Source organism: Pogona vitticeps, chromosome 9 (assembly GCF_051106095.1).
Source record: "Pogona vitticeps strain Pit_001003342236 chromosome 9, PviZW2.1, whole genome shotgun sequence".
NCBI classification, from domain to species: Eukaryota; Metazoa; Chordata; class Lepidosauria; order Squamata; family Agamidae; genus Pogona; species Pogona vitticeps.
This window is the reverse complement of record NC_135791.1, coordinates 13,073,263-13,088,650: the sequence shown is the minus strand read 5'-3', so window position 1 is coordinate 13,088,650 and position 15,388 is coordinate 13,073,263. Positions and strand designations below refer to the sequence as shown.

At 40.6% G+C, this 15,388-nt stretch overlaps 1 protein-coding gene across 1 annotated transcript in view; it reads left to right on the top strand.

Annotated features, from left to right (window-relative positions):
• Positions 1-54: 54 nt before the first annotated feature.
• The window catches only part of SNRNP40 (small nuclear ribonucleoprotein U5 subunit 40), a 28,604-nt gene continuing 13,270 nt past the window's right edge, over positions 55-15,388 (top strand). Inside the window, exons 1-8 of the mRNA XM_020812359.3 lie at positions 55-272; positions 4,383-4,512; positions 8,288-8,381; positions 10,012-10,177; positions 11,277-11,399; positions 11,712-11,832; positions 12,828-12,910; positions 13,315-13,376. Coding sequence (XP_020668018.1) covers positions 123-272; positions 4,383-4,512; positions 8,288-8,381; positions 10,012-10,177; positions 11,277-11,399; positions 11,712-11,832; positions 12,828-12,910; positions 13,315-13,376 — 929 coding nt within the window. The 5' untranslated portion in view covers positions 55-122. The remainder of the gene's footprint in view (positions 273-4,382; positions 4,513-8,287; positions 8,382-10,011; positions 10,178-11,276; positions 11,400-11,711; positions 11,833-12,827; positions 12,911-13,314; positions 13,377-15,388) is intronic.

Below are 15,388 nucleotides of genomic sequence, written 5' to 3'. Positions count from 1 at the left end.
TGGCTTTTTCTTTCTTTCTTTTTTTTAAAATCCAGGTCGCCAATCAGAGAGAAGCGCGTGCTGGTTCTTGAGGGAACCTCTTCCCGGCCTTGTTGCTCTTGAGGCGCTTCTGAGGGGAGGCGATGATCGACCCGCAGAAACGGAAAGCTCCCGCTTCCGACATGACTTTGGTCGCGGCGGCCTCCGGGGCGAAGAAGCCCCGTCACGAGCTGGTGTTGGGGTCGGGCCCCGGGGCAGGGCAGCCTCCGCCGCCGGGCGCCTTATTGCAAGCGGTGAGTCCGTCCGGAACAGTATGTCGGGCCTCCTCCCCGGTTCCCCTGCCGTCGGCGGGCCCGCGGATGCGGGTGCGGGACTGAGGGGCGGGCGGGCGGAGCCGCTCTCTCAAGACGGTCCGAGCATTTCTACAGTTCAAGCGTTAGTCATAAATCTTTACCGCTAATACGACTTTTAGGGGTGGGGGTGGGGTAACGATGATGACAAAAGTAACGGCAGATGATGATGATGGTGGTGGTGATTAAATTCCCCCCCTGCGTTGTGATAAGAAAGAAATCACTTAAGTTAAATGGCAGGCTGCAATGTTGGCGGAGAGAGGCTTTTCTCTTGGTGCCTGTTCCCTCGTTTTGGTTTCAAGGAGTTTGTATTAGAGAAAAAAAGTCCTGTGGATATGCTTTATGTTTATGCTCGTGTTATACGTGCTTTTAGCTTATTTTATTACACTCTTAGTTACTTGCAGCATTCCTTCATCAATTTTTCGTTTAGCAAGTCTCTAGAAGTATTTTATTTAATTTTTAATTATCAAAATGCTTCTGTTTTTTCTCCTGGAAAGGAGCCAAGGCAGCTTACAGCTAAAAACAGTAACTTTTATTATAGTGTGAAGAAAATTAAATACCTATAGGTGACAATTTAATATTTGAAAAGTTCACTATTCAAAGCAAACTAAAATAACATTTGAAAGTATGTTTAAAGCATTCTTCAAAAGATAGTTTTGAAACAACTAATCCTAGAGACCAAAGACCTTTAAGGGGTACAGTTGTAGCCACTTGTTAGATCCTGAACAGAGACAGAGCTGACTTAACTTCTAAGAGGAGGAAGCTCCATAAAGCGGATGCTGCTGTAAGAAAAGTTATTGTCTTGAGTACCTGACAACCCACCCCGTTAAACTGGTGGGATATGTAACAAGGCCTCGCTTCAGGACCTCAGACTTTAAGTACTGGGCAGTTTAGGTCATTATGGATCAAAACCAGCATATCAAATTCAGCTTTGAAGCAAATTAGAAGCCAGTGCATTTCATTCAAGACCATTGTTATATGGTTTCTAAATCATGTGTTATATAAATCTGGCTGCTACAACTTCAGAAGGACAGCCCCAGGTACAGTGTCAGGTACAGTGTATTACAGTAGCCTGATAGGAAGATAATTAAGGCACTGGCCAGTGTAGCAAATTTGTTCTCCATAGATGGGGGTGCACCATCCAATGCTGGGCAAATGTACAAACTGCAGCAGAAGGTATCTGGTTTTCTCAGGGCAGTCCTAGGTCCAGAATCACCCCCCTCCCCCAAAGCTGTGGACCTGATTCTTTGGAGGAGTGCGACCCAGCTGAAAACAGACTACAATGTCAAACCGAAATTGGTCGGTCATTCATTCATTGTTTCAACTTGTAGACTAATCCAATCAACAAAACATCTTGTCCAGTTCACTTGGCCACGTAAATCTCTCCCTGCATCCAAGAGATTGGTCTTAATGACTTCTCGAGACAGTTTCATGTAAATTTTTGCTTAATATTTTTTTATTATTTCATTTATATGCTCTTGTTCTGTCCAGCAATACCCAGGATAGTGTACATTGTAATTAAACAAATAGTCAAAACATATAACAAATAAACAATGTACAGTAAAACAGCAGAAGTGGTTCAGATAAGCTGAGAAAACACAAGTAAAAAATAAAGTAAAAATAACATTTTAAAAAATTAGCATTCGAAGGCATGCCAAAATATTTTTGCTTTATATCACTCTTATTATGAACCCCTGAAATAACATTATACTTCATAGGGACTCGGGGAAAAGAGGTCCAGATAGTGAGGCAGCGTCATGGGAAGGTCTTTTCTTACTAACATTTGAGCTAAACTGTTGCACCTTCAGAAGGGTAATCCCAAAAAAATTCAATTAACTCAGGGACTTATACAGATTGGGACAGTCCAATAGGTATGTGGGACCCAAGCCATGTGAGGTTTTAAAGGTTATAACCACAATGGTGAATTAGACCCAGGAAACCACTAGCAGCCATTGTAAATGGTGCCAAATAGGTATTATATGAGCTTAGCAGGAAGCATTTGTCTATAGTCTACCTGCAGCATGCTGTACCACTTGAAGCTTCTGAGTTGCTTTTAGGGTAACCCTAAATAGAAGCAAATTACAAAAAGTTTAATCTTGTGGTTATGAAAACATGGATTGGCATGCACTATCTGCCCTCTCTAGATGGGGAGAAGGTATCCAGACCAGAAAGAGGTGGTCACATGCTTATTTGATCAGGATACCCACATTTTAGAATGTTTTAAAAGTATAGGGACTAGAGATGGGCCTGAATCTGTGGTTCATGCCGGTTTGTCATTTGGACAAATAGGTGTTTGGCTCTTCCCAGCCCCACCTCCTCTGGCAGGTGCCCTGTCAGAGGCAGCAACTGGAGAAGGTGGAGCAGGGAAGCCAGGACACTGACCCTCAGTGGGTGCCCACCAGAGGAGCTGGAAAGCACCAAACACCTGTTCATCTGAAGGACAAACTGGTACTTTGTGCCTACCTTTAATAGGGAAAATACTGAGTTCTGACAAACTCCATAAGGAAGCTGAACAGTAGTCCCTTGGCCCCACCTTTTGGGAGTGTTTCACCAGATAGGACTGGAAGCACTGCAAAATGTTGGCTTCAAGTCCCATACAGTATCATCCAAATGGTCCAGAAGGACACCATGGTCAGTGGTATCTAATGCTCAACCAACAGAGACACTGTCTATTCATAAAGGCTGTTTTGGTTGCAAAACCAGCCTGGTTGGATCCAAGTTCTCAATTTCATCCAGGAAAGCCTTGACTTATGCTGCCACTAACTCGGTGACCTTACTTAAGGAAGGTTAGATACTGCCCTTTAATTATCTAAAATACTAGTTTTATAATTCATATAAAGTAGACTGCAAGCAGACCTGATAGTATATTTGAAAGATAAAGAATACTTTAAAATAGTAAACAAGAAGATATAAATGCAGTTTTAAACCTTGTTTTACTATTTGTCTCTGCTTCTCTGTGTATCTGTATATCAGAAGTCAACAACAGTGGCCTTTTAGCTGTTTTCTGAAACTTCTGAGTTGTTCACTGTATTAATAGATCTAGTGATAGTTGTAGGCCAGTGACATATGCCTGCCTCTGCTCACTGTAGCCATATACTGTACATAAACAAGTGTGCACATTCAGGATGATAAAGGAAAGGAAGGGAGACAGAGGCTGTGGTTAAAAATTGTAAGACTACATTGTTGTTGTCTTGTACATTCTTATGTTTAATAATTTCTATGTAATATTAATTCTATCAGTGTACCTGCAGCTTTCTAGAGTAACAAATAAGGATAGCTCTTTTCCCATACAGCTTGAGATCTAACAGTCATCCCAAAGAAGGCAACAGAGAGAAGAGAAAATGTGTCTGTCATGTTCTTATTCTTCAGCATATCAGCCTAACGTCAGATTTGATCAATCCAGACAACCTCCTAGGCATTTGAACATGCTCCCATTAAAATATAAAGGCCAAAAAAATTCCATCACATGCTTGGAGATACAATTTCAGTAGCTCCCTAAAGATAGCCAAACCCTATTACAAAACAGGGGAATTGTGTAAGGTCCCCCCCCCCCAAAATTTTTCTGGCCATTTGTCATATTGGACACATGACCTGTGTATGCTCATTTCAAAAAAGTATGTGTACCATCAGGCTGTTTTTTTCTTTTCCCCTCTCTGCTATTGCTCAGATTAAGTAGCCAGTCAGTACTCATTTAAGAGTACTGCTACCTCTGCCAAAGGTGCACTGGAGAGGCATACATGACTGTTACTGTGAAACAAAGCTGATGTACAGGGCTGAAGGCATTGGTTTCCATTAAATTTTGCATTTGTGTATCAACTGTGTGGTTAGTTTATCATTACTGCATATAATTGAAACGTAATCATAGATGTATCAAGTTTTGGAATTGATTCAATAGTTACCTTTTTCTCCAAGATGTTAGGTAAAATGTTTGTCGACTGCTTTTAAGACTTGGATGGATTGATTCAATTTAAAAGAACAGTTTTCTTTACCTGTCTGTACAGATGCATGCACATTTATATCTTCTTAGATGTTTTGTATTTTTTCATATTTTAGGGACCGCCACGGTGTTCGTCTCTCCAAGCACCTATAATGTTGCTTTCAGGGCATGAAGGAGAAGTTTACTGTTGCAAGTTTCATCCTAATGGAGCTACACTGGCATCAGCTGGATTTGATAGGTTGATATGTAAGCCAAATTATGGATTTATAACATAATAACTTTTTAAAATCCAGGATTAACACTTAATCAAAGAAGTAGTTTTAGTTAAATGCCTGCATTTGCATATGTCTAAAACTATATACATGAGAGAACAACTACATTGTTTAATGGTGCATCTACACTGATCAGCCACAACATCAAAACCACTGAGAGGTGAATAGTATTGATTATCCAACTCTGGGAGGCAGTGGAAGACAGGAGGGCCTGGCGTGCTCTGGTCCATGGGGTCACGAAGAGTCAGATACAACTAAACAACAACAACATATAGTTACAATGGCAGCTGTCAAAGGGTGGGATATATTAGGCAGCAAGTGAACAGTCAGTTTTTGAATTTCATGTGTTGGAAGCAGAAAATATTGACAGGCAAAAAAGACCTGAGTGACTTTGACAGAAGCCAAATAGTGATGACTAGACAACTGGGTCTAGCAACTAGACCTAGGCCTGCCAACCTAGCAGTTCGAAAGCATGTAAATGCGAGTAAATGAATAGGTACCACTTTGGTGGGAAGGTAATGGTGTTCCGTGTCTAGTCACGCTGGCCACGTGATTACGGAAACTGTCTACAGACAAAACACTGGCTCCACAGTTTGGAAACGGGGATGAGCACCGCGCCCTAGAGTCAGACACAACTGGACTAAATGTCAAGGGGAACCTTTACCTAGACAACTGGGTCAGAGCATCACCAAAATGACAAGTCTTTTGAGATGTTCCCAGTTTATGGTGGTTATTATCTATGAAAAATGGCACAAGGAAGGACAACCAGTGAGCTGGTTCCAGGGTTGTGGGCCCTCATTGATGCATGTGGGGAGTGAAGGCTAGCCCATCGGGTCCGATCATACAGTAGAGCTACAGTAGCTCAATTTGTTGAAAAACCCAATGTTGGCCAGGATGGAAAGGTGTCATAACACACAGTTCATCACAGTTTGCTGCTTATGAGATTATATAGCTGCAGACTGGTCAGAATGCCCATGATGACCTCTGTCTTCCTCCAAAAGCAACAAAGGGGGTGGGAGCATCAGAACTGGGCCATAGAGCTGTGAAAGAAGGTTGCCTGGTCTAATGAATCATGTTTCCTTTTTGGTCGGGTGGATGGCTGCACTCAAGTGCATTGTTTACCTAGGGAAAAGATGGCAGCAGGATGTACTGTAGGAAGAAGGCAGGCCAGCAGAGCCAGTGTTATACTCTGGGCAATGTTCTGTTGGGAAACCTTGGGTCCTGGCATTCATATGAATGATACTTTGGCATGTCCCACCTCCCTAGAGATTGTTGCAGCCCACGTACACCCCTTCATGGCTGTGGTGTTCCTGATAGCAGTGGCCTCTTTCAGCAGGATAATGCACCCTGCCACACTGCAAAAATTAAGGAACATGACAAAAGATATTACCTTGGCCTCCAAATTCCCCAGATCTCAGTCTGATTGAGCATCTGTGGGATGTGCTGGAACACCAAATCCAATCCATGGAGGCCTCACCTTGTAACTTGTAGGACTTAAGGGATCTACTGCTAATCTCTTAGTGCCAGATACCACAAGACACGTTCAGAGGTCTTATGGAGGCCATGCCTTGATTGATTGATTTGATTTGTATCCCGCCCATCTGGTCCATACGACCACTCTGAGCGGCTTTGATGCCTTGATGCATCAGAGCTATTTTGGCAGCACAAGGGAGACCTACATGATGTTAGGCAGGTGATTTAAATTTTGTGGCTGATCAGTATTTTGTAAACTGGCCATAGTGGGCTGGGTTGCCAGATGGGTGGTATAGAAATATAGTGGTGCCTCGCTTAGCAATGTTAATTCGTTCCGAAAAAATCGCTAAGCGAAATGTGGTTTCCCATTGAAATGCATTGAAAACCAGATAATCCGGTCCAATAAGAACGAATTGCCGTCCTTAAGCAAAAATTGCCATAGGAAACATCGCAAAGCGAAACGCGGTGCCCCAATTGAAATGCATTGAAACCTATTCAATGCATCTCAATGGGGAAAATAGTACAACAAATTAAAAAAAAAGCCAGAACAAAGGCAAATTTGGTTAACAAAGGGTTTATTAAGTGCACTTTATGATTTCAAACATTTTAAACAGTAAACTTTAACTTTATAAATAACAGAAAAACATTTAAAAACCAGCAAACATGAGGCTGTTTAAACCATCGTTAAACGAAACAGGGGACCCAAAATTTAATCGCTATGCGAAGCATGGTCCCAACCATTGCTAAGCAAAAATTGCCCATAGGGACCATCGCTAAACGAAGCACAAAAACGCTCCAAAAAGTTGTCACTAAGCGATTTTGTCGCTAAATGGAGCGCCCATTAAGCGAGGCACCACTGTAAAATAAAATAAGATAAATATGTCACAATAGTGTTCTGTTTCAAGATATGTTTCATCCTGGGTGAGCGTGAAACAGTTTAACTCCTATCTTGTAGTGATTACAGTCTATAGTTTTAGAGTGATCTATATTGAAAAAGAGTTTCTTTAAAGTATATCCTGATGAACTGGAAAACATTAAAATTTAAACTCAATATTGGCTTCCTCAATACTTTCATCTTTTATCCATTATGTTGTTAACCTTGTTTTGTGCTAAGTATTTAAGCGCCTTGTGCTACAATGATGATTTGAAGCCATACTTGGATGCATTTAGGCATTATTTAAATCATGAATTAGGCTATGGTTCATTGAATTTAGCAGCAAAATCTTATTGATGTAAATTTGCACCAAGGAAGCCAGTTACTGTTATAATTTGGGCCAGTAAAATTTAATTTATATTAATTGAAAGCCTATCATACTTTCTGGTGCCAAGGCTTCCTGAGACTCCCTTTTTTCCCTGTTAAGCCTTTGGGAGCCCTGCCGGGGGGGGGGGGTAGCCAGAAATGACCATTGACTCATCATTGGTGGCAGCAGTTCTGGTGGCAATTTTTACAATTACAGGCTTTTGAAATGCCACTGTACCGAGACTTCCAAAGACTTCCGCAGGGGAAAAGGGAGCTCTAATGGGTCTTAGAACCTGAAAGAGAGGAATATTTCAATTAATTTCAATTAATTTTTTACCAGCACTGAATGATAACATCTGGTTTCCATCTGCATCAAATTATTCAAGAAGGTTTTGCCCATTGGAAGCCGAGACAACAACTAACTTTGTCTGGATCAGGAACAATTTTAGTGCCATATCCCTGTATGCAAAACAGATTTCTTACTGTGTTGTCAGACTTTGTTGAATGGCTGCAGAGATCATCAGCTTAAATGATTAATTTGGATAAGAAAATAGCTGTAAGCTAATGCTGTTAACAAGCTGTCTGAGTGACTTTCGGAAGGCGGCTGGAAAACTTCGTGTATTATACTGCTGTAGGAGTTTTATTTAAGTACTTAGTCTATAGTTAGATTACTGAATAGGTTCTCATATCTACAGCCTACAGTCCTTCTGTATGGTATTATCTAATAAAGCATTCGTACCATAGTACAGTTTCTTTGAAAATATTGTGATTTCCTCCCCCCATTGTCATAGCTAGAATGGAATTTTTCCTCAAGTGAAATCAGTGTGCTTGTATGGATGGCTGCCTACTAATAAATGGATTTTTAACCCTCTGTTTTTGGAAGTCATACCCATGTGAAGACTTCGGTGATCATTTATAAATCCAGAGCTGAAAATGCCACCTATGGTATTTGAGATATTTTAGGCTTTTTAAATTAAACAACTGCAATAATATTATCAGTACTTACTATTAATATGTTGTTGTTTTTTAATTCCAGTATTGTGGAATGTATATGGTGACTGTGATAATTATGCCACTCTGAAAGGACACAGTGGAGCAGTTATGGAACTACATTACAATACCGATGGCAGGTTAGTAATCTATATATTTTTTTAAACCAACAATTGTATTTTTTGTGGATTTTTCTTCAGTTTAATTAATTATCAATGACTAGGCTGTTCTTGAGAGGATTTAGTTAAAACATTTGCTACTGATATTGGTTGCTAATTTTTCTGTCCTTGTAGATGGCTTTCCTTTTTAATATGGCAGGATATTTTAGGGAGCTACCTTTCTATGGCTTGAGAAACAAAATAATAGAGCCAGCATTCCATTGAAGAAGACTGCATGCATAAAGGCAATTGTGCAAGTTGTGTTTTTTCTTTTTCCTGTCTATCACTCAGCCAGGTACAGAACCCAAAGATGACTGGGAACTAGGGAGACAGCCTGCAGAATAGGTAGAATTATTTGCACAATTTCCCATTTGCAGTAGTGTGAAAATGAGAATAACTATACACCATGACTGTATCCTTTGCACAGCTGTTTTGATGACTTCCTTTTGGTTTGCATGCTTTCTTCCAAAGCTGTACTTGAGCTACAAGTCCATAGTAGCAAGAGGAGTTTTAACAGAGATTGAAGTGTTGTGGGACTGTTTGAGTAAAACATAGCCTTCCATGACAATGAATCACATGGCATTGCATAAGATAAAAGGTAAAGGTTTCCCTTGACATTTAGTCCAGTCCTTTCCGACTCCAGAGGGTGGTGCTCATCCCCGTTTCCAAGCTGCAGAACCAGTGTTTGTCCATAGACAATTTCCATGGTCACATAGCCAGCATGACTAGACACGGAATGCCGTTACCTTCCCACCATGGTGATACCTATTTATCTACTTGCATTTTTACATGCTTTTGAACTGCTAGGTTGGCAGGAGCTGGGACAAGCGATGGGAGCTCACTCTGTTGCATGGATTTGATCTTACGACTGCTGGTCTTCTGACCTTGCAGCACAGAGGCTTCTGTGGTTTAACCTGCATCGCCACCACATCCCTCATGGCATTGCATAGCTTCTCAGAAAAAGGTTTATACCAGGAATTGATATTGGAGCGTTGATCAGTTCAGATGTAATTGCCTGTGTCTCTGCTTTTGGGACATCAGAGGCAAGGAAATCCAGAAGGTGCAAATGGAATGGAAACCCACAACTCTGTAGTTCAGCTGCTACTGTTTGTACAGTATTGGTGTACAGCAGAGAATGCTGCTTCTCTGGGTTTGTTATGATCAAAATTATCAGTGGTCATTGGGTTCCTTTCCTTGTTGCTGTTACTTGTTGCCAGTTCACCTTAACAGCAACCGGATAGGGTTTCCAAAGTATGTGAGATATTTATTTCCACAGTGTTATCCCCTCCCCAGGGAGTTTTCCACGGCCAAGCAGTAATTTAAACCTATGTCTCTTGAGTCTTAGTTCATCCACCATGCCACACTGCCAGCTCTCTCTGTTTTATCCACACTGTAATTTCTACATATTGTTTCTTTCTGCATAATTTGGTGTATCTGGACTAAGCATTTGCAGAGTTCTTCTACTTACTATCTACCACGTTTTGGGTTCATGTGTATTTGTCTCTTATCCAGTTACTTCATTTTTTAAAATGCCAAATACCTTTTAGAACTTGTAAAGTACCAGTGTTTAGGTGTAATAAATGTTTTTGTTTGTTTGTTTGTTTTGTTCTAGTATGCTGTTCTCTGCCTCCACGGATAAAACAGTAGCTGTGTGGGATAGTGAGACAGGCGAGAGAGTGAAGAGGCTCAAAGGACATACATCTTTTGTGAATTCTTGTTATCCAGCAAGGCGTGGACCTCAGTTGGTTTGTACAGGCAGTGATGATGGTACAGTAAAGGTCAGTATTCACATGATTTTCTTACAGAATAGTTTCAAAACTGAAAATAAGTTAAATACGTTATCCTTTTCCAGATGTTGAAGTAGTGCTGCCTACATAGCAAGCAGTGTTGTGGTAGCTTTGAGAAAGCAGCTGTCTGGAAGGAGCTGCCTAAAAGGTGCAAATGCTTTGGTTGCCCTTTTCGGAGGTGCGATGTGCTTGAGAGATCTAAGACTGTGGCAGTGTGATTTGACAGCAAGGCTTTCGGCGTGTATCTTGTAGCCACTGACCTCTGCACTAAAAAGACCTGGTGATAAATTTTTCAGTTTACAGCAGGACAGATTTTCGTTTCTGTTTCAAGATACCATGGTTTTAATTAATGCTCTTCCCTGAAGTAGGAATATGACACTATGTATTGAAATTATATATACAATGTTTCTCTTTTAGGCTATTGTGTTGCTGAAATTCTTCCTACATTTGTGAATAGCTGAGGGCACATAATAATGGATAGTCATTGCACTCTTGCTTTAAGAATAAAAGACTGCAGCATCATTAGCTTCTCTTGTTGTTACTGCTGTTTTAAAACTGCTCTTTGAAGGTGGCAGGGTGAAGTTAGTGTAAGTTTTTACTTTATTAATCATATGAAAGGGGTTTACAAGTGTAGGATTCTGCTTCTCCGACACCTGCATCCAAGGTATGGCGCTAGCCAGTGAAGCGATATCATAACTGTAGATACAAAAACCACTGGCATGGCTTCACTGTTCTTTTAATGTATATTAACCTGCTTCATACAATTAATATGAATAAGGTTTCAGTTCTGATAATATTTAGCTATTACTTTTAGGATTACCAGTATGGTGTAGTGGATAGAGTGATGGATTAGGACTCTGGAGAACAGGGTTTGAACCCTGTCAGCAATGGAAAATCACTGGGGAAGTGGAACTGGTAAAACCATTCCTTAAAATATCACACTTGCCTTGAAAGTCTGGTTAGGGTCACTATAAGTCAGTTCTGACTTGGTGGCACAGAACACACACACTCTACTCTTAATAATTTTCAGTTATAGGATATAAAAAATATAATCTGAACTATTTCTCCCCCTGCCTCGTTTTTCCTCCAGCTGTGGGACATCAGGAAAAAAGCTGCTGTTCAGACATTTCAAAATACCTACCAGGTATTAGCAGTGACCTTCAATGATACTAGTGATCAAATAATATCTGGAGGCATAGACAATGATATCAAGGTAAGCTGAACTGCAGTTCCAGTAATTACAATAAACTTGCCATCTCTGTTTTCATTAAGCTGGTAGAGAATACAAGGAAGAAACATGGATTCCTATTTTTCTCTGCTAAAGGAAAAATAAGGTCTTTCTGTGAGCATGAGTGGATCATGCTATTGTTCTCCTTGCCAGGAACTTGCAAACACACCAGTCTATACTCATGGAAAAATATATGGTTTAAGCTTCTTATGAAAGTTGCTTGATCATGATTCACTTTTCAGATTACTGGTATCTCCTTAAAAATGACCTACTGAACATATTTGTTTATCTTCAAAGGTGTGGGACCTTCGTCAGAACAAACTGACTTATACAATGCGAGGACATGCAGATTCTGTTACTGGTCTCAGCCTTAGTTCAGAAGGCTCTTACTTGCTTTCCAATGCAATGGACAATACAGGTAGTATATCAGTTTTATGTTTCAACAAAAGTAATATGTACACTAAAATACTCCGTTGAGTAGGTGTTAGTTGAAGACTAGTGTCTCAAAACTTGATTAATTTTAGGAAAAGCTTTTCCTAACTTCAGATAACTGAATGGCCAGACAAAGAGTCAAGTGCAATTACAGTACTCTGTAGAAGCCTATGATATATAAACTGACTAGCATCCTGTTTGAGTCACATCACTTGTGCAATAGAGAAAACACAAGTGGTTTGGCCTTTTGGTGTACAAGGAGTATCCTGAATATTGTATGAGGATAAGCCTGTAATTCAGAATAGGGATCTCTACTTGCATAAGAGTAACATTTGCACAGATGGGAAATCCTGCGTGACTGCACCAAAAAAGGCTTTATGTTGGGCTTCCACCCAGTTTTAGCTTTTTTCCCCCGCCAGTAACATTACAGCTGCTAAAATATCACTGTCCTAACAGTATAGACCTAGCGGTAAATTACCATAACCACCTGATATCACAGTCACATTTTGCCTTCACCATCCTTAATAGCATACATATTTGCTTCTGACTGTAAATAAAATAAGTTCTCAGTATTACCGATCTGGCAGAACTGGGGACAGGTCATAAGAGTACTGTCGTGGGCTAATCATAGAATAATTGAGTTGGTAGGGGTTTATAATGCCATCAAGTCCAACCCCTTGTTCAGTACAGGAATCCAAGTTATAGTATGCCGGCATATAATTCGTGTACTGTAGTGGTGAGAGGATTGTGCTAGCGCTTGGAAAATCCAAGTTCTAATCCCTATGAAAGTAACTGGGTAAGCTTGAACACTGTCTCTCTTAGCCTGGCCTACCTCGTAGGATAGTTGTTACGAAGACAGAGTGGAGAGAGCTATGTGCATCACGTTGAGCTTGCTGGAGGAAAGATGGGATATAAATGTAAATAGAAATTTTAGAGAATATCCATTTTGATGCTTAATTGCTTGTATGGATTTTTGTTTAGTTCGTATCTGGGATGTTCGGCCCTTTGCCCCTAAAGAACGCTGTGTGAAAATACTCCAAGGGAATGTACATAATTTTGAGAAGGTAAGTGCAGCACTGGGTGAAATGCTGCTTTGTTATGAATGGCAGCTGAGAGTTAATTCATAAGGAAATGGATTTTAAATTTTTTAATTGCCTCAAACACTTAACAAGAGTCATGCCTCAGAGTAACTTGTGAGGTGGGATTCCAATTAAAGCGGCTGCAACAAGATTTTCCTTCCCCTCAAACATAGCTCTAATTGTCTATAAATCAAATAGCTTGACATTTGCCATCTATTTCACATAATGAAATATTGGCTATTTCTGGCAATAAAATAAAGTACATGTTTCATTACTGCAGCCTTCTTAATATCTGAAACCTTGGTGGGTTTTTATTTCAAACAAAAATGAAAAGAATGAAGAAATATTTGGAATAGTACAGTGGGTTTTTGTTGTTTTTTGCCTAACAGAATCTGCTGCGATGCTCCTGGTCACCAGACGGAAGCAAAATTGCTGCTGGATCTGCAGACAGGTAGATATTCTCTGTTTCAAATTTGTTATCTTCATCTTAAGAGCATGAATTATTAAAAAGCACACAAGAGCCCGTTTGGCACTGGTAGCAGTCACTGAATTCTCTAAAATAAAATAAAAAAGTGCTAGAGTATTTCCATTTTCCTTGTTTTAATTGCTTAGATGCATGGTTCTAGAAGCTATATCACTAGGAAAGATAACTCAGTTGCAGAATCTCCTTCACTATACATAATTATTTTATTTTATTAAGATCTTTGCTTATGAAGGGATCTGTGTCCATGAAAAGGAGAGAAGTGTAGGGGATCAAGGAGCAGCCATATAATTTTCTGTTAGATTTTGACACACAGGAGGAAGTAGTGAAATCTTGTATGATTTAAATGGGCACAGAATGTTGGACACAATATAGAAGTAGAACGATGGAAATGAATATGGAAAACAAATATAAAATTAACTAAATCAGTTACTTTTAGAGAGACTATTTACAAAATGTTTTATAGATGGTACATGACGCGCACCGTCATTTAGTCGTCTCCAACTCTTCGTGAACCCATGGATCAGAGCATGCCAGGCCCTCCTGTCTTCCCCTGCCTCCCGGAGTTGTGTCAAATTCATTCTGGTAGCTTCGATGACACTGTCCAACCATCCCATCCTCTGTTGTCCCCTTCTCCTCTTACCTTCGCACTTTCCTAACATCAAGGTCTTTTCCAAGGAGTCTTCTCATGAGATGGCCAAAGTACTGGAGCCTCCGCTTCAGGATCTGTCCTTCCCGTGAGCACTCAAGGTTGTTTTCCTTCAAAATGGATAGGTTTGTTCTCTTTCCAGTCCAGTGGACTCTCAAGAATCTCCTCCAGCACCACAATTCAAAAGCATCAATTCTTCGGCGGTCAGCTTTCATTATGGTCCAGCTCTCACTTCCATACATCACTACAAGGAAAACCATAGCTTTGATTATTTGGACTTTTGTTGGCAAGGTGATGTCTCTGCTTTTTAGGATGCTGTCAAGGTCTGTCATCGCTTTCCTCCCAAGAAGCAGGCGTCTTTTAATTTCGGGGCTGCTGTCTCCATCTGCAGTGATCATGGAGCCCAAGAAATTAAAATCTGTCACTGTCTCCATATCTTCCCCTTCTATTTGCCAGGAGGTGATGGGACCAGTGGCCATGATCTTAGTTCTTCTTTGATGTTGAACTTCAGATCGTTTTTTGCACTCTCCTCTTTCACCCTCATTACAAGGTTCCTTAATTCCTCCTCACTTTCTGCCATCACAGTGGTATCATCTACATATCAGAGGTTGTTGATATATTTCTTCCAGCAATCTTAATTCCAGCTTGGGATTCCTCCAGTCCTGCCTTTCGCATGATGTATTCTGCATATAAGTTGAATAAGCAGGGGGACAGTATACAGCCTTGTCGTACTCCTTTCCCAATTTTGAACCAATCAGTTGTTCCATATCCAATTCTAACTGTTGCTTCCTGTCCCACATATAGGTTTCTCAGGAGATAGATAAGGTGGTCAGGCACTCCCTTTTCTTTAAGGACTTGCCATAGTTTGCTGTGGTCCACACAGTCAAAGGCTTTTACATAGTCAATGAAGCAAAAGTAGATGTTTTTCTGAACTTTCTGGCTTTCTCCATAATCCAGCGCATGTTAGCAATTTGGTCTCTAGTTCCTCTGCCCCTTCGGAATCCAGCTTGTACTTCTGGGAGTTCTCGGTCCACATACTGTTGAAGCCTATCTTGTAGGATTTTGAGCATAACCTTGCTAGCGTGTGAAATGAGTGCAATTGTACGGTAGTTGGAGCATTCTTTGGCACTGCCCTTTGCGATTGGGATGTAGACTGATCTTTTCCAGTCCTCTGGCCACTGTTGAGTTTTCCAAACTTGCTGGCATATTGCATGTAGCACCTTAACAGCATCAACTTTTAAGATTTTAAATAGTTCAACTGGAATGCCATCACCTCGACTGGCCTTGTTGTTAGCCATGCTTTCTAAGGCCCACTTGACTTCACTTTCCAGGA